General features: G+C 44.5%; 1 protein-coding gene across 1 annotated transcript in view; it reads right to left on the reverse strand.

Moving 5' to 3' along the window:
* Positions 1–19104, reverse strand: part of LOC126175331 (GTP-binding protein Di-Ras1) — a 1524693-nt gene that overhangs the window by 31887 nt on the left and 1473702 nt on the right. The window contains exon 7 of the mRNA XM_049922048.1: positions 17198–17475. Coding sequence (XP_049778005.1) covers positions 17198–17475 — 278 coding nt within the window. The remainder of the gene's footprint in view (positions 1–17197; positions 17476–19104) is intronic.

Here is a 19104-nt window from a genome sequence, read left to right on the forward strand (position 1 = left end):
CAGGGGAGAACGCCGCATAAAAACCAAACGTGCGCGCGCGTCTCCACTCTGAAGAACCGTATCGGAGAATCACGGCAAGCATTTCGCTGAAGAGCTGCCTCGTCAGAGAGCCGAGAAATGGCAGCGTCGTAGCAAGTATTTGTCAACACTCTGATAGTGCATTTACTTCCGAGTGTAGGTCGGCGTTACCTCGCTAAATTCACTTGACATTCGTTTTCCACATCGAAGACTCGTACGATATAATCCACTGCAAGATGACACAATTAGAAAGTATATTTAATTTCTGGACTCCAAGAACGGCGTTCTTCACATAAGTAACACCTGTTTGTGTGTGCATTCTGGAGGACGACGGTGCAATCCCGCGCCCGGCCATCCTGATTTAAGTTTTCAATGATTTCCCTAAATCGCTTCAGGCAAATGCCGGGATGGTTCCTTAGGAAGGGCACGGCCGATTTCCTTCCCCATCCTTCCTTAATCCGAGCTTGTGCTCCGTCTCTAATGACATCGTTGTCGACGGGACGTTAAAACAGTAATCTCCACCTCCTCTGTTTGTGTGTTTAAGGTTGCGTTTTGAGGCTCAGGCAACATCGCAGTGACTATACTCCGCCTCTGGCCGACAGTGTGTCGTTAGCTCAGAGGTTCCATTGTGCGTTGCAGTGCTTGTACTATAAGTTCGAATCACGGTAGAAGCTGCTGACTACAACCTTTTATTTTCCATTTTAATTAATGGAGTTGCAAACTGCTAGTAAAAATTTCTTATGCGAAATCTGAAGAATGCCTTTAAACATCAATCTTCGTCCGATTTCGACTTAGTAAATTAAGTTAATATCATGGATTTCTGCTTTGCAAATTCCAAGGTGCTTCACTGTAAAATAGGTCCTGAAAAGATTCAAACCGACTGTCAACGATATAAATTTGAGCTTTGTTCGTCATATAGGTCTAACATGTCGGGAGGTTGTTTATGAAGTGCACATGTTCATTAATATAGTTCCCATCTTCTAAATTTTTGCAATAGCATTTAACTGTAGACGTTTTCTAACACCGGCGTTAGCAATTCCTTTTCGTTCTCTGAAACCTTCAAAACGACAAATTTTTCTGGTTTAAATCTGATGACCTTAACTATCACTTCCGATCAACAATAAATGCTTCATGAACCCATACATGGAACTCCAAATGTGCAGTGTGCCTGCACTGCTACAGAGCATGCATTGCAAGGTATTCACTCAGTTTATCGCATAGACTTACCACAAGGAATGAAACAAGAACTGTAAAACACTTTACACCACAGACGCTCACTCTGGCTTGACAAAAACATCCAAACATTGACCAAAAGTTGCACAAATAATTAAGTTTGAAAGGAAAAGAAACGAGGTATGAAGCATTTATAAATTCATCGAATGTAGTGAGGTGGTTTAATTTCGTCCCAGTCTATAAAATTAATTTCGGGCCATACTCAGCTCTTGCCGATTACCCGCTTACTAATCAGGGCGTCTGTCTCCGTTGCTTTTGAGCGTGAATGGAAATTGTAGAAATTTTCTGTGGAGCAACATTCAATAATAAAGCATTTTAAATCATCAAAAGCGATGAGCGGTAGCAGGCGCTTTCGATAAAGAACGGGGGAGTGCAGCGCCGCTACTGTCGTCACGGCCGCTGCCAGTAGCCAGCAAATGGATCCCGGAGCTTTGCCGCATACGGCGTCCAGAGGAGGACAGTCTGCAGGAAATCTGCCGCAAAATCGTTACTAGATAAAATTTTGATATCGGTGTGTCAGAAAGCGAAATAGATTGAATCTGCGCTACCATTACATTCACGTCTTCAGCATTCAGACAGAAGAGGCTATAAAAATGCCAGCTGCTCTCGATCCACTGACATTATGAACAGAAACAACGCACGCTACCGCTAGACCACAGGCGTAATCAGCCTAGAGTCTCTCTATCTTGGGACAAGTTTTCCTCCAGGAAGTGTCGCAGTCTACAGTGTTGCCAGATTGTGCAGATAACCGGACTTAGAGAATTAGCGAGTTGGCCAGTTTTTTTGTCCCATGTCGCGATCGGCGCGGAATTAGCCTCTGAAGCGGCCGGCCGCCGGTCGAGTTTTATGTCAAAGAGTGTACGTGCCAGATAAGACACCGAATAACACAGACTACAATCTATTAGATTCCTAGCCTGTATTTAATTCCAATGGAAAGTTTATTTTCAGTATAGAGAACATATACTTCTGACAGTTGCATATTATTATCCATAAAATTGTGTATCGTTTGATACCAAGCTCTCTAGATACATTTGCATGTACGGACATCATTCGTTGAATACAAATAACGTTTTCCGAATTCTGTTTTGCATTTAACCTAAATTTTCCTGCTATTAATTGGAAGACATAATGACGCAGTAATCACTAACGTAATGAACTAGGTGGCGTATTGCTTCATTAAGGGACTTCATCACACCTACAATACAATTTGTATGTGGTTCATTACAGCGCTGTGACTAAATCGCACATCAGAGGAAGCTTGCAACTATAAACGATGCAATGTGCCATAATACGCCAATATATGGAATCGAATGCAGTAAAATGGTGCAAGGTAACGAATTAGCGGGTGTGGTTGGGGCTACGTGGCCAACCGGCCGTGGCGCCGAGGTGTCAGGAACAGGTCACCAGGCTCTGCATGTCCATCTTTTCAAAGATGGTTGCGGGACTCGGCTGTTCGATACAGGGTGTCAAACACCTTCCAGCCGTCTAGTTACCAAACTTATTTTATTTTGCAACCAGTTTCGGCGATTTACTACGCCATCTTCAGGTTCCTGACCGACGTGTAGGAAGATTGCACCTCGGTCCTGATCAAAACAGGGGCCAGCGATACTAGTATTAGTAGATTTCTGTTTGCTACAGCAAGCTAGCAATACTGGTCTGGGTCTTTACAGGACAGACAGACAGTCGGATAACAAAAGACAAAAACTTTTTGCGTGATATAATTACAGATTAACCATTTTCGGACTTTTTCCTGTACTTCTACTGTGAAACCTTGCTTTTCACAAAATTTCTTGATTCTAATTCAACGGGTTTTGTTGAGTGAGTTTGCGAGAGTCAGAATATATGGCATAGGAAGCCGTATCTTTTGATTGAATTAACTTAAGACGTTTTTTTTCACACTGCCAAGGGACCATAGATATTACTATGTGGCATGGATTTGAACTTGATAAGTCAACCTGTTCCTGAGAAAAAGGGGTCTTAACAGAAGGACAGATAGATAATCGATAAACGAATGACAAGAACATACTTTTTCGTGTGATATAACTACAAATTGACAATAATCGGATTTGTTCCTTTACTTCTGCTGTGAAGTCTTGTTTCTTGAAAAAATTCGCGAGTCTAGGTCAACGGAAGCCCCCTACAGATTTTGATAAGTGAGTTTGCAATTATCAGAATATGTGACATAAATGACCGTACCTTTTGGTTGCAGTGATTTCGAAGCTTACATTTATTATATTGCCAAGGGATTATACACTATAGTATGCAACATAAATTTTCAACTTGATACGTATACCCTTTCCAGAGAAAAAGGGTTTTAACAGTCGGACAGGCAGACAGGGGGATAACAAAGTGATCCTATAAAGGTCCTACTTTTACCAATTGACGTGCGGAATCCTAAAAAAGAACAAACGCACAGTCTTAACGAAGGGAAGCCTACGTCTGGAGTAAAAATTAATTAAACATCACAGATTTAGTACAAAGAAAAAAAACTTTGTGTTCTGCCTTACGGCAGGTCTTGCCACGGGAGAAGCCTCGTTAGAGAGGTCCACCGCATGAGCGGCTAAGGAAGTGATTCCAGTGGTGGTTTCCCGTTGCCTTCCACTTGTGATGATGAAATGATAATGAGGACAACACAACACCAGTCCCTGAGCGGAGAAAATCTGCGACCAAGCCAGGAATCGTACCCGGGCCTCTTGGCGTGACAGACGGCCGCGCTGACCACTCACCTACTGGGGTGGACGTACAAAGAAAACAAACCCTGTTAATGGTAAGGTATATGGCATTCGCCTACTGGCGAAATTGAATAGCGGGAGGGAATACGACCGCACGTCAGCAAAAGACTGTGAGTCACGACTTCTCTCTGACAGAAATTTTAGGAGACCTGGACATGCCCAGGAGCGGCACCACTCGTACTGGGTATTGTGTTCCATAGAAGTAAGGCGGCACCAGTGTATGAGTGAATACGGCTTAGCAGATCGTAGATTTATTCGTTAAGATTTAAATTATTTATAGGATGATTTTGCCAGGGTTGTTATTCAGTTATTGTAATTACGCTATCTAGTCACATTAGAAAGATTAAGAAAAGGCAAACCTACGTTTCTAGCATTTGTAGACTTAGAGAAAGCTTTTGACAATGTTGACTGGAATACTCTCTTCCACATTCTAAAGGTGGCAAGGGTAATACAGGGAGCGAAAGGCTATTTACAATTTGTACAGAAACCAGATGGCAGTTATGAGAGTCGAGGGGCATGAAAGGGAAGCAGTGGTTGGGAAAGGAGTGAGACAGGGTTGTAGCCTATCACCGATGTTATTCAATCTGTATATTGAGCAAGCAGTAAAGGAAGGTATTAAAATTCATGGAGAAGAAGTAAAAACTTTGAGGTTCGCCGATGACATTGTAATTCTGTCAGAGACAGCAAAGGACTTGGAAGAACAGTTGAATGGAATGGAAAGTGTCTTGAAAAGAGGATATAAGATGAACATCAACAAAAGTAAAACAAGGATAATGGAATGTAGTCGAATTAAGTCGGGTGATGCTGAGGGAATTAGATTAGGAAATGAGACACTTAAAGTAGTAAAGGAGTTTTGCTATTTAGGGAGTAAAATAACTGATGATGGTCGAAGTAGAGAGGATATAAAATGTAGACTGGCAATGGCAAGGAAAGCGTTTCTGAAGAAGAGAAATTTGTTAACATCGAGAATAGATTTAAGTGTCAGGAAGTCGTTTCTGAAAGTATTTGTATGGAGTGTAGCCATGTATGGAAGTGAAACATGAACGATAACTAGTATGGACAAGAAGAGAATAGAAGCTTTCGAAATGTGGTGCTACAGAAGAATGCTGAAGATAAGGTGGGTAGATCACGTAACTAATGAGGAGGTATTGAATAGGATTGGGGAGAAGAGAAGTTTGTGGCACCACTTGATGAGAAGAAGGGATCGGTTGGTAGGACATGTTTTGAGGCATCAAGGGATCACAAATTTAGCATTGGAGGGCAGCGTGGAGGGTAAAAATTGTAGAGGGCGACCAAGAGATGAATACACTAAGCAGATTCAGAAGGATGTAGGTTGCAGTAGGTACTGGGAGATGAAGAAGCTTGCACAGGATAGAGTAGCATGGAGAGCTGCATCAAACCAGTCTCAGGACTGAAGACCACAACAACAACAACAACAACAACAACAGTCACATTAACGTGAAGCCTGCATAACCACCTTCTGCAAAGAGGAACGCTGCAAGACGTGCAGAAAGAGAATCCGTGAGGCTCTGGAAGGCAGCGACAGGGATGTGGAGGCACGCCGACTCCAGCGCTGTGGACGGCTCTGCTAGGTTCTATGGCGCAAACATCTCGCTTAAGGTGGTTGCACAGATTCACAATTGGGCTTAAATTCGGGGAGTTTGGTGGTCAGAGAAGTACTATTAACTCATCCTGGCGCTCTTCGAACCGTGCACGTACACTGCGAGGTGGGTGCCACGTTGCTCTGTCCTGGTAGATGCCATCGTGCAGAGGAAAAACAATCGGCTTGTAGGGGTGAAAATAGTCCCGAATGATAAATGCGCACTTGTGTTGGTCCATTGCGCCTTCCGGAATGAAAAGATCACCCAGACAACTCTACGAAAACATTCCCCAGACCATAAAGTTCGCTGGCCGCTGTGGTCGAGCGGTTGTAGGCGCTTCAGTCCGGAACCGCGCTGCTGCTGCGGTCGCAGGTTCGAATCCTGCCTCGGACATGGATGTGTGTGATGTCCTTAGGTTAGTTAGGTTTAAGTAGTTCTAAATCTAGGGGACTGATAACCTCAGATGTGAAGTCCCATAGTGCTCAGAGCCATTTGAATCATGACGTTTCCTCCTCCGGCCTGTACCCTCCCAACGATTGTTCAAGGGCGTTTGCTTTCAGCCGATTCACACCGTACAAGCCAATGGCCATCTGTCAGAGGGAGCATAAAACGCGATTCATCTGAAAAGGCCAAGTGTTGGCCCTCAGTGGTCGTCCAGTTGCCTTAATGGCGTGCAAATTCCGGCTTTCGTCGTCGATGAACAGCAGTCAGAATGGGCACACGAAACAGGCGCCTGCTGCCGAGGCCCATACACAGCAACGTTAGCTGGACCGTCGTTGGAGAGGCACGGTTAACAGTTTCTTGGTTCATCTCAGCGGTCAGTGGGTCAGCGATTGCTCGTCTATTCGCCCGTACACATCTCTGCAACCTTCGTTCACCCCTGTAATCTATGGCCCGTGTTTCACCACAACTGCTTCGGAGCGGATTTTGGATAGCGCCATTTTGCCATGCATGCTATACTTCAGCCACGGCGGAACACCAACAGATGACGAACTTAGCCTTTTCGGAAATCCTTCTACTCTTGCCCCAAAAGCCAATGGTCTTGCTCTTTCGGAAGTCAGATAAATCGGTCCGTTTCCGCATTACGACAACGACTGCACTGTTTTCCGCGTCCCGCCCATCTCCCGACAAGCTATACAGGGTGAGGCAGCTACTTCATAACACCCATTGTAACTCCCCAACCGTAAAAGATACAAAGATGCTGTTTGGACAGTGAATTTCGGGGACAGGATCTACCTGAATACATCACATTTCATGTTTGTGCTATTTTTTATTACGGAGATATGACGCCATCTTTGGTTTTTTTTAAATGGAACCCTATGTTAAATTTTAGCGTAACATGATGGGCTTAAAAAGGCGGTTTCAAATATGTGTATATCATAATAATTAGACGAATAGTTTTTGAGACACAGATATGTTCTCGTATCGTGTTCGTCCTTCGAAGCGGCGTTGTCCAGTGCGACCTTTTCTGTTGACTACTGAGGAACAGGGATGGCGTTGTTTTCCTGCTTCTCGATAACGCCGCAACGTCACGCACGAGGTAGCTGGAGAGAAGGGTATAGATGTACTACTGGGGTAATGAGACATCGCATTTCCGTCACAGTTTCTTGGAGCAGACATGTACACCAACGAAGAAAAGTTAGATATGCTTCTAGTGTATGGTGAAAGCAGAAGAAATGCTGTTAGAACAATAAAGCGATATGGAGAGCTGTATCCTGATCGTGAGCGTCCTAGGCGCCAGCTTATTGCACGTATTTGCAAGAAACTACTTGAATCGGGATCATGGAACGCCATACAGAGGACAAGGTAGAAAACTGCAACTGGCGAGGTACATGAAGAGGGCGTTCTAGCGTTGGCGCATAACGATCCTACTGTTTCGTCGCGGCGTATCGCCTCGGAATGTGGTATAAGTCAGAGAAGTGTTCTATGCATATTGCACTGGCATAGATTTCACCTTTTTCACCTCTAATTATATCAAGCACTCTTCGGTGTGGATTTCTAAGGGCGCCAGGAATTTTGCCGGTTTGCTCTGCAGCGCCTACAAGATGATCCAACGCTTTTTCAGCGGGTGCTTTTTACTGATGAAGCGACTTTTACAAAGCACGGTAATGTGAATTTGCATAATATGCATTATTGGTCAATGGAGAACCCTCATTGGCCTCTACAGGTACAGCGTCAGCAACCGTGGAGTGTTAACGTGTGGTGCGGCATCATCGGAAATGTCATTGTGGGGCCGTACGTCATTCCGGGTATACTAAATGGCAATCACTATGCGCAGTTCCTGCGAAACGTTCTGCCCATTTTGCTGGAAGAGGTACCACTAACTACGCGTCAGTGCATGTGGTTCCAACAAGACGGCAGTCCGACTCACTCTTCCCGTGTGGCTACAGAGCTGTTAAATGAAAAGTTCCCGGATTGTTGGATAGGACGACGAGCTGCTGAAGTGAAGTGGCCAGCCCAGTCTCTTGATCTGTCTGACCCCTCTTGATTTTTTTATGTGGGGAGAAATCAAACATAAAGTGTATGCTCAAGTACCAACTACACCAGACGATATGAAGCATCACATCATCGAAGCGTGCGCTGGTAACTTACATGACACCTCGCAGCCGTTCACAAATCATTCCAGCGGCGACTAAGAGTGTGCGTTGGAGCAGAGGGGAAGCATTTTGAGCACATGCTTCAGTAAAGTTTTGTATCATGTACAGTATGTATTTTGCATCTTTGTGTGTATTTGCTTGGTATTGTGATCAATAGTAAATATTTTTAAATAAAAAAAATATGTACGAAATAATTGTGACCAATAAGGGCCTCCTCATTTAAATTTGTATTTCTGTTAGTTAAAATGTATTAACATCTTGTAGTATTTTAATACTGTATGTTGTCTAGTATTTTGGTATCACAGTTGTCAAATAACTGAATAATATTTGCTCGACATCATCAGTTAATTTTTGCGCAGAATATCGCAGTATGTATTAATATTGTCGGACAAATGGGCGTGTTCGTGTAAGGACGGACTCGCGACGTTTACCATGTATTCTACACAACAAGAAAGGTCGCATTGGACAACGCCTCTTCGAAGGACGAACACGATACGAGAACATAACTGTGTCTCAAAAACTATTCGCCTAGATATTATGATATACACATATTTTAAACCATCTTTTTAATCTCATCATATTACGCTAAAATTTAACATAGGGTTCCCTTATGAAAACCAAAGATGGCCTCATATCTCTGTAATAAGAAATAGCACAAACATGAAATGTGATGTATTCAAGTAGACCCTATCCCTGCAATTCACTGTCCAAACGGCATCTTTGTATCTATTACGGGTGGGGAGATACAAGGGGTGTTATGACGTAGCTGTCTCACCCTATATATAACCTCCAGTGCAACTGCTGCTACCGGCCGTCTGCAAGACGTTATTGCACGTTCACGTCGGACATTGGCGGTGGTCACATTAACGTGACTAGACCGTGTATTTACACTTTTAAAGACAGTATGTACTGAAACATCAACAGTTGCTTTACTGAAGAGGTGAATATAATCTCACGAAACCGGTCTTGAGAAATCAATCATTTTGACGCAGCTCTTGCGGTTTTCATCAGTCGCAATGTATCGTCACAGTTGCTGTTCCCCTTCATACTAAGTGATTTATACAAGCAAAGCGTCCAACAAGTCATCCCTCGCTGAGAAAAATATATGATGTCGAGGGTGAACATATGCGTATAGACAAGGACTATACAGGCGAACAGACGTATTCGAGTCTATGGATATGCAGCTTTTTGATGTTCAATTATTCGACACAGAATATGGAATTATTCATTACGTCGTGATTCCATTGACCCGTTATCGTGTGCCCCACACACATGCACAGTGCACGAACGATAAAAATGGGTGTGTATTATTCAACAAGTATTATATTTTCCCATAAGATGGTTCAAATGGCTCTGAGCACTATGGGACTCAACTTCTAAGGTCATTAGTCCCCTAGAACATAGAACTAGTTAAACCTAACTAACCTAAGGACATCACACACATCCATGCCTCGGGCAGGATTCGAACCTGCGACCGTAGCGGTCTCGCGGTTCCAGACTGCAGCGCCTAGAACCGCACGGCCACTTCGGCCGGCTTTCCCATAAGAATGTTACCTTACGACACAAGTATTCAAAACGCGCTCTATGGTACAGATATAGACACAGTAGACGGTGCAGACTAGATGATATGTTTGTACCTTCGGAGCTCCTCATTCCCCTGCTACCACACAGTACAAGCAAGTTCAGCTGCGAGTGGCCACAACCCACATGGGGCGGAAAGGAAAAGATTCGGTCTTAGAGGAGAGAACATTCATCTTGCGTGTGCTTGAACATTGTAAGACTGATAAAGAAATTGGTGAAAAAATCCGTCAACTGTGTGGTTTGTCATTCAACATTATAACACGACGAATACCATAGTGAATCAGCCTACGATAGGTGCTCCACCGGAACTTACTTCCAGAGATAAAGGACAAAGTGATGAAAATAGTGAAGCAAAATCCCAGATTAGAGTAACAGAAATTGCAGCATATCTGGAAGAACATCTTGGGAAGGTGTTTCATGAAAGAACAGCTCGTAGAGTTCTGAACAGTATCGAGTGCAATTCTAGAACGCCAAGAAGAAAGCCGTATGTAAGTAAAGCAAACGAGAACGAGCGTTCGGTATTTGTCAATGAGTATGTAACGAAGAAAACTGAGTTCCGCGATCATGCGTTATTGTCAAAAGAAATCAAGTTAAATCTAGAAATCAAGTTCTTTGTACACCGAAGGGATGGCGGATTAGGTGTGCAGGCAGATGAATACCGATTAGCATCCTAGAAATATGGAGACTAACGTCGAACAATGTGTTTGGCGGCGTGATGGTAATGGCAATGTATGGCGTCAAGTGATGTGGGTGAGCCAAGTTTCATTGATGGTGACATGAACAAGTATGTTTATAGGATTATACTACAAGAGCATCTACACAGAAGCACACAAACGTAAATCTTGGAAATAATTTTTGTTTCCAACAAGACAACCATCCTAAGCATACCTCTGAAGTTGCTAGGTTACGATCATCTACAACAGATCTCACACATCCAAAACACGCACCTCTGTCTCCCAATTGAACCTGAGCGAGAACATCTGGCATGAATCGGAAGACAGGACCAGGAAACGCCGCATGTAAAACAGGACTGAAAGAGAGACCTGAGTTTATCACGGCGTGTAAAGTATTCAAATAACTTACGTGAATGCAGGCAGCTGACGCCGTCGACAAGCACCGATATTTCTACAGGTGCACACTCTGTCATTTTCAAGGCAAAACTGCAGGAAGTAAGCGCTGTGCAAATGAATTTGAGACGTCGATATGCAGAGCAATTCATGAAAGATAAAACACACACACAAACACACATATACACACGCGAGCGCACGCGTGCTCTCTCTGTAAACACTAGCGTCATCACACAACCAGAGATGACCGAGGCCAGAAGTTATCGATAGTGAAAATTACTAAACAACGGGTGAGGTAGCATTAGCTCTTTACCCCTGATTTTTGACGAGGGATGGAGCAGAAGTACAGGCAGAATTTCAGTAAAAACCTCATCTCAATTTTCATCTTTATTTAATCTCAACTACTTTCTTAATAAACAACTGGAAGTGCCTGACAGAATTATATTCCATTGCATGACCGGTACCAAGACAATGTTCTGCAACAGTCGATTGTCTAATCTGTTGTAAGCGTGCATGATGCTTATGCTCAGTACACCGGTCCTCCACAGTGTTGATAGTATGACCAATATATGACAAGCCGCAAGTGCAAGGAATACGATACAAACCCGCAGATTTACGTCAGACTTCGTACACCTTTAATAGGCCATTAAAGCAACATAATGTGCAGGTAGTAAAGTGCACTACTCTGGCAGTTCCGAGAAAATCGCAAGGGAAGTTTTACGCGTCTCTTACGTGCTGTATCTATCAGTGGGTAGTACCAGACGTTTCAGTTCACAATGGTCAAGTGGTAGTCGGCACGGTATCTCAGCGTGTTCGGTCAGAGGGCTGCTCCTCCTATGTAATAAAAAACTGAGTAAAGGAATCAACGATCAACGCAACGAACAATACCGAACAAAATGCAAAGAAAAAAAAGCATCGTAATTCAAACGTGTGTGAGACTACGGTTCAACTCCCCTCTCAAACTCAATTTTTAGTCTATATTTTTGTCATCCTTAGTCATATGTGGTTTGCATCCAAACTGTCGGAAGAAGGAGAATTTTTTAAAATGTCAACAAGGTATGTTTTCCTTTAGAAACGCAGAACATTCCCTGCAAATGTGGGTAAATTGCATTCATCCGATGTAGTAGATGCTGTTTCAATTAATGCGTTCCATGTCTGACAAATACCATCCTGTAGCCCCTCCCGCCCGAGGTTCGATTCCTCCCTCGGGCATGGGTGCATGTGTTGTTCTTAGCATAAGTTACTTTAAGTAGTGTGTAAGCCTAGGAACTGATGGCCTCAGCAGTTTGGTCCCTTAGGAATTCACACATACACCATCCTGCAACATGTGATGTCGAGCGAGAACACATTCGACGAGTAGTTGTACGTTACTCTTGTGGTCGGTAAATTGTGACTTACTATCTTACTGAATATTGTCAGTCGCATCATTATGTATTGAGGTTTGACTTGGGCTTTCCAAGGCTGTCTCTCGTCTTTGAAACTAACTGAATGTAGTAAATAGTCAAATAACGTATGAAATCCACTACCACTACGTGAAAATGCATGTGTTTGTTGCATTACATTACCTCTCTAATGTCATACAAATTAAATAATGAGACTAGCGATAACAAATATAGACTAAAAGTAAGTGTTGCGGGATTCGAACAGTCGCCTCGCCCACGTCCATCTTGCTAACCACGTGACCAAATGACCTCTTACGGCCGCCACCTCACAGGTACATCGGGTACATAATAGACTTCTTTTGCAATTTCTCGGAATTGCCAGAGTAGTGCACTTTACTGCTTGCACATTAAGTTGTCTTAATGGCCTACTAAAGCTGTACAAAGTTTGAAATAAATCCGTGACCCCAAAGTCGTGACCTCCCCTTGTAATATCATCCTTAATGGGACCTAAAAGGACCCTGATCTTTAAATGGAGATTCGGAAACATATGTCACTTCATATTTCCTCAAAATACGACACTTTGTTGGACATACCCCTTGCGTAAGTCAAAAAAGCCGTAGACGTTTGCGAGAACTCGGTATTATCTTTACTCACCTGGTGCACGCTTAGTCGTTGGCGCAGCGCACTTCTCATCTGTCTTTCACTACATCCATTCTGATGGAAGGTGACCTCAAGGTGGGTTAACTCAGTTGACAAACTCCCAGCGTCTGAAATGACGTGGGCTCTATGAATCAAGGTATGAAGTATCCCTTCACGCTTACTTGGGTGGTGACAACTATCGGTGAAGATACAAGTCAGAGTGAGCAGGCATCCTATAAAAATGTCCCAATGTACCGTAAGCCTTCCTGCTACCAACACATCAAGGAACGGAACGCAGCCATCCACCTCCAGGGTGAAACGAATATTCGGGTGGATGAAATTCAAGTGTTCTAAAAAGTCGTCCAGATTCTCACTGCCATGAGGCCAAACAAGAAAAGTATCGTCTACGTGTCTGAAAAAACACGTAGGTTTCAAAGCCACCAATTCTAAGGCACGTTCCTCGAAGTCTCCTATAAACAAATTTGCAATAATAGGTGACAATAAAAAAAAGTGGTCAGCGCGACAGAATGCCAATCCTAAGGGCCCGGGTTCGATTCCCGGCTGGGTCGGAGATTTTCTCCGCTCAGGGACTGGGTGTTGTGTTGTGCTAATCATTATCATTTCATCCCCATCGACGCGCAAGTCACCGCAGTGGCGTCAAATCGAGAGACTTGCACCCTGCGAACGGTCTACCCGACGGGAGGCCCTAGTCACACGACATTTACATTGATAACAGACAGTAGTGCTGTTCAGTTCATCATAACGATGAGGCGAACGGTCTCATGAATTTTGTCACCGACTGCACATACAGTACCAAGGTGCTCGATATCATTTATTCATAGGAAAGGCATGACAGCAATTACTAGAGCGCTGTGTTTTGTTTAGTCCTATTGTTGGGAGAACATTGTACAGATTTCATAACGAAAATGTAATTGTGTTTAATTTAAGTAAATACATGTGACATTAAAATGAAACAAAGATTTATTAAAAACATAGAAGAGATTTATTTATTTTACGGTGTATGTTTTGGAGTTAAATGTTGTCTTTTAGTAGCATACAGTTGACATTTGTATATACGAGGGGCGTTTGAAAAGTCCGTGCAAAAATAAAAACTACTTATGTGTTTGGGGTAAACTTTTTTATTTTTCGACATAGTCTCCTTTTAGACTTATACACTTCGTCCAACGCTATTCTAATTTATTGATCCCTTCCGAATAATAGGAATTGTCCAAGTCTGCAAAATAGTTGCTGGAATCACCTCCTCGTTTAAATAAAATCTTTGTCCCGCCAGCAATTTCTTCAAATTGGGGAACAAATAGCAGTCCGAGGGAGCCAAGTCGGGGGGATGTGAAACGAGTTGGAATCCTATTTCCATTAGTTTTGCCACCACAACTGCTGAGGTGTGTGCTGGTGCATTGTCGTGATGGAATATGACTTTTTTGCAGTCCAATCGCCGGCGTTTCTCTAGCAGCTCAGGTTTCAAAAGGTCCAATAACGTTGAATAATATGCACCTGTGAAAGTTTTACCCTTTTCCAGATAGTCGATGAGGATTATCCCTTCCGAATCCCAAAAGACAATCGCCATAACCTTTCCGGACGAAGGAATGGTGGTCGTCTTTTTTGGTGCCGATTCTCTCTTGGTAACCCATTGTTTAGATTGTTCTTTGGTCTCAGGAGTATAGCGATGTATCCATATTTCATCCACAGTGACGAAGGGACGCTTAAAGGCCTGCAGATTCTTCCTGAACAGCTTCAAACCATCCTTGCAACACTTCACACGATTCTGTTTTTGGTCGAGCGTGAGCAATCGCGGAAACCATCTTGCGGATAGCTATCTCATGTCCAAATGTTAATGCAAAATATTATGTACCCGTTCATTCGAGATGCCCACAGTGTGCCATTTCTCTGGCGCGTTGCGTATCCGGCACTGTCGATAGCGACTTGTATTTCTGTTTCCGTCTGGTTCGGCCTGCGCAGGCGCTGAGGCGGCTGCTGCCCTCTGGAGCGTTTTTCGCGGGGGCCGCGCGCGTTCGGCTCGGCAGTTGGATTCACACCGAGCTGGTGGTATTTTGCCTTCCGCCCCGGCACGGAGGTGTGGTCTCGTTGTTGGCGGGCCTCGTTGATTTGGCCGTTGGACAGTGTGGCATGTTGATGATGTGGTGTAGTGGACAACTGATGGATCCCCGCACGCGATCACTCGAGGTTCTCCGCCTCTGAAAATGGTGCCACGATATCGCTTGGGTTTCCGCACCCAGGAGTTGTAAGGACTGCAGGGCAGGCTTTCTGTGTGTTTGCTCTGTCCGGTCTGCGTGGCGGGGTTCGTTTCACCTTACTTCACCTTACTTCAGCTGTTGTTTATGTTTTCTGCGTGATTCCGTTTTAGCCGGAGTATGGGTGCCGAGTTTTCTGCTGGTGTGTACCCGGTCGTCGCCCCTGTTTTCCCGCCCGGGGGCAGCCGTATCTGTTGGTGGGAATTATTTGGCAGTGTGTGTTTTGCGTGGACCCGGTGTGCTCACGCGCCCTGGTCAGGCTGGCTCGGCTGCTGGACCGCGTGTTATTGGTTTTCTGGCTTGCTGGGGACTGCGCGCGCGCCTGTTCCGTTTTGTGATGTGACAGCAGTTTGATACTTTTATGTGTGCTTGTTAAGTTGCTAGCAATTGCTTTTAGCCTTGTGTTTACTTATTTTTATTTAAATTGCTAGGCATTGGCGTTTGTCTGTTCTTTTATCTTTATTTATTTGTAGTGTCAATTAAGCCTAAGACGATGTCCAAGGTGCTAGCAATTGATTTTAGCCTCGTGTGTCCTTAATCCTATTTAAATTCTTGGGCATTGACATTTGCTTGTTCTTTTACTCTTATTTATTTGTTGTGCCAGTTAGCCCTAAGATGATGTCAGACCTTGGTATCTGTCATCCTTATTTTGGCTACTAGCGCTCAGGTGCAATATTGCCGGGCCTTTCCCGGATTTGTCATTAATTGAGAGTCTTTTATACTGTATTTTTAGTAGTAGGTTTGGCAAGTGCAATTGCGTGTGGTATTTATTGTGTCCCCCCCCCCCCTCCCCTTCTTCCTCCTTCGCGTAAACTGATTTTGGCAAGATTGCTAGGTGGCCTGTGTTATTACCTATGTAAGTTTGCCAGCTCCTGTAGTCGTAACATGATTTGACAGGCAAGCGGCCCATGTTGGCAAGAGTTTGAATGTGTTTTGCGCTGTTGATGTTGGGCTTCACCGTACATATATTTAGTCATGTACGTGTTGTTGTGTTAAGGGTTTTAGGGCATTTTTAATTGAGATACCTGTTGGAAATTTTATCACTCTTTTAAAGAAGGTGTAGGAAGGAGTAACTTCAACTGAAAATTTAATTGTAAATTATACATTTGTGCTTCACATTTAAAAATTCAACTGTATTAGGTAAAAGTATGTAGTTTAATGCACAATGATTATTTGTTAATGTATCAAATTGTAAACAGTTTTGAAGTTTCTCTGTTTACCTGTGGTATATAACACTTTTATTACCTCATATTGTAAGAAGCTTGATTTGTTTGTGTCACTGTAATTTGTAAGCCACAGTGTAATTTATTACAATTAATTAGTTGTTTTGGGGAAATAAACCTTGAATTGATTCTTGAGTTTCTCCCGGCGTATTTGATAATCAGAATATCCACGGGTGTGCTGCCGGTCTACTGTGCCCGTTGTACACTGTAGACCGGCAGCACACCCGTGGATATTTTGAAAACCTTGAATTGTATGTCCACTTTTCATTAACTGAATCCCATCCAAATCGTCCGCTCACACAGCACTAACAGTCTCACGAATCTTAACTCCTCTGTCATCCATCACCATATCGTGGATTTTATCAATGATTTCTGGAGTCGTGACCTCCACAGGGCGTCCAGGACGTTCAGCATCACTTGTGCCCATATGGCCACTCAGAAAATTTTGAAACTACTTATAAACTGTTCTAATCGAAGGTGCAGAGTCACCGTAATGTTTAACAAGCTTCTCTTTAGTCTCCTGAGACGTTTTGTCTTTCATAAAACTACGTTTAATCACCACACGAAATTCTTTTTCGTCCATTTTTTGAGCATCACTCGACTTCCTTGATTCACACGAATGCCAAACTCAAATAAATAGACCAATGTGGCTGAAACTTGCTGTGCGTTCTTTCGAAAGATGTTATTAACTAACCGTGACCTCGATACGCGCCGGTGATGCCATGTCTCGGACTTTGCACGGACTTTTCAAACGCCCCTCGTACTTCTGTCCGCCCTTGTACATGATCACAGGTTGAGTATTTTCGAGGTTACAACCGAAACGCAAGGGGCAGGAAGGGGAGAGCAGAGCGCACCTGAGCTTGGGGAGCTCGCAGAAGAGCCACTCGGAGACGTCCTCAATGGCGACCTCGCGGTGCGTGGAGGCCAGGTCGAGCTTGTTGCCCGCGACGACGATGGGGATCTCCTGGAAGTCTGGCCGCTGCTCGCGCACCTCCTGCAGGCAGCGCTTCACCGTCGCGAACGACGCCGACGACGTGACGGCGTACACCAGCAGGAAGGCGTGCGCCGTCGCGATGCTCAGCCGCCGCATCGCGGGGAACTGCATGTCCCCCGCCGTGTCCAGGATGTCCACCTGCCGACAACACTCTCTGCTTACACGTGCAACTACACCAAAGCCTCCAGCACTAAACGTAATTACATGATGTTCCAGCAGGGGAGCTGCCCATTTTTGCCTCTTTTTGGCATAGCTAGCCAAACAATCAGGTGCACCATTACATACTGAAACTACAAGCTTGCCAAACATCTGACCAGATTTGCGGCTAGATTCAGGCATTCTAAAAGACAAAACTCAGTAGATTATTCTTAACGGGACGAAATCGATAGATGTGAATGTACACTTATGCTCATAGATTATGGATAATGCTGATGCATGGTGAAACAACGCTCTGGTGGGTGGTTTACGGGTTTAAATCACCTCAGGGTATGACCACGCGGTGCATGTGACCTGCGGTCGTCGCACGGTGGCGCTGGCAGCAGTCCATATACGCAGAGGTGTGTTGGTGCATGTCAGAGTACGGTGGAGCGAGTAAGTGTGCAGAAGTTTTCAGACGTGCTAATGGTGACTGTGTGTTGAAAATGGCTCAAAGAACACATATTGATGACGTTATGACGGGTAGAATACCAGGGCGACTGGAGGCTAGTCAAACACAGCAGGTCGTAGCACGGGCCCTCCGTGTGCCACAAAGTGTGATCTCACGATTATGGCAACGATTCCAGCAGATAGGAATCGTGTCCAGGCGTTACAGTACGGGACGTCCACAGTGTACAACACTACAAGAAGACCGATATATCATCATCAGTACCAGCAGACGGCCAAGGACTACTGCAGGTAGCCGTGCTCGGGACCTTACCGCAGCCACTGGAACAGTTGTCTCCTGACACACAGTCTACAGACGACAGAACAGACATGGTTTATTCGCCCTGAGACCTGCAAGGTGCATTCCATTGACCCCTGATCAGAGAAGAGCCCGTAAATCCTGGTGTCAAGAACACAGTACATGGTCATTGGAACATTGTTCCCAGGTTACGTTCACGGACGAGTCCAGGTATAGTCTGAACGGTGATTGTCGCTGGGTTTTCATTTGGCGTGAACCAGGAGCCAGATATCAACCCCTTAATGTTCCTGAAAGGAAGCTGTATGGAGGTCGTGGTTTGATGGTGTGGGGTGGGATTATGATTGGTGCACGTACACCCCTGCATGTCTTTGACAGAGGAAGTGTAACAGGTCAGATGTATAGGGACGTCATTTTGCACCAGTATGTCCGTCTTTGCAGGAGTGCAGTGGGTCCCACCTTCCTCCTGATGGATGATAACGCACGGCCCCACCGAGATGCCATCGTGCAGGAGTACCTTGAAACAGAAGATATCAATCGAATGGAGTGGCCTGCCTGTTCTCAAGACCTAAATCCTATAGAGCACGTCTGGGATGCTCTCGGTCGACGTATCGCTGCACGTCTTCAAACCCTACGATACTTCAGGAGCTCCGACAGGCACTGGTGCAAGAATGGGAGGCTATACCCCAGCAGCTGCTCGACCACCTGATTCAGAGTATGCCAACCCGTTGTGCGGCCTGTTTACATGGTGATCATATCCCATATTGATGTCGGGGTACACGCGCAGGGAACAGTGCCGTTTTGTAGCACATGTGTTTCGGGAAGGTTTTCTCAACTTATCACCAATACCGTGGACTTACAGACCTGTG

Source organism: Schistocerca cancellata, chromosome 3, assembly GCF_023864275.1.
Source record: "Schistocerca cancellata isolate TAMUIC-IGC-003103 chromosome 3, iqSchCanc2.1, whole genome shotgun sequence".
Classification (NCBI taxonomy): Eukaryota; Metazoa; Arthropoda; class Insecta; order Orthoptera; family Acrididae; genus Schistocerca; species Schistocerca cancellata.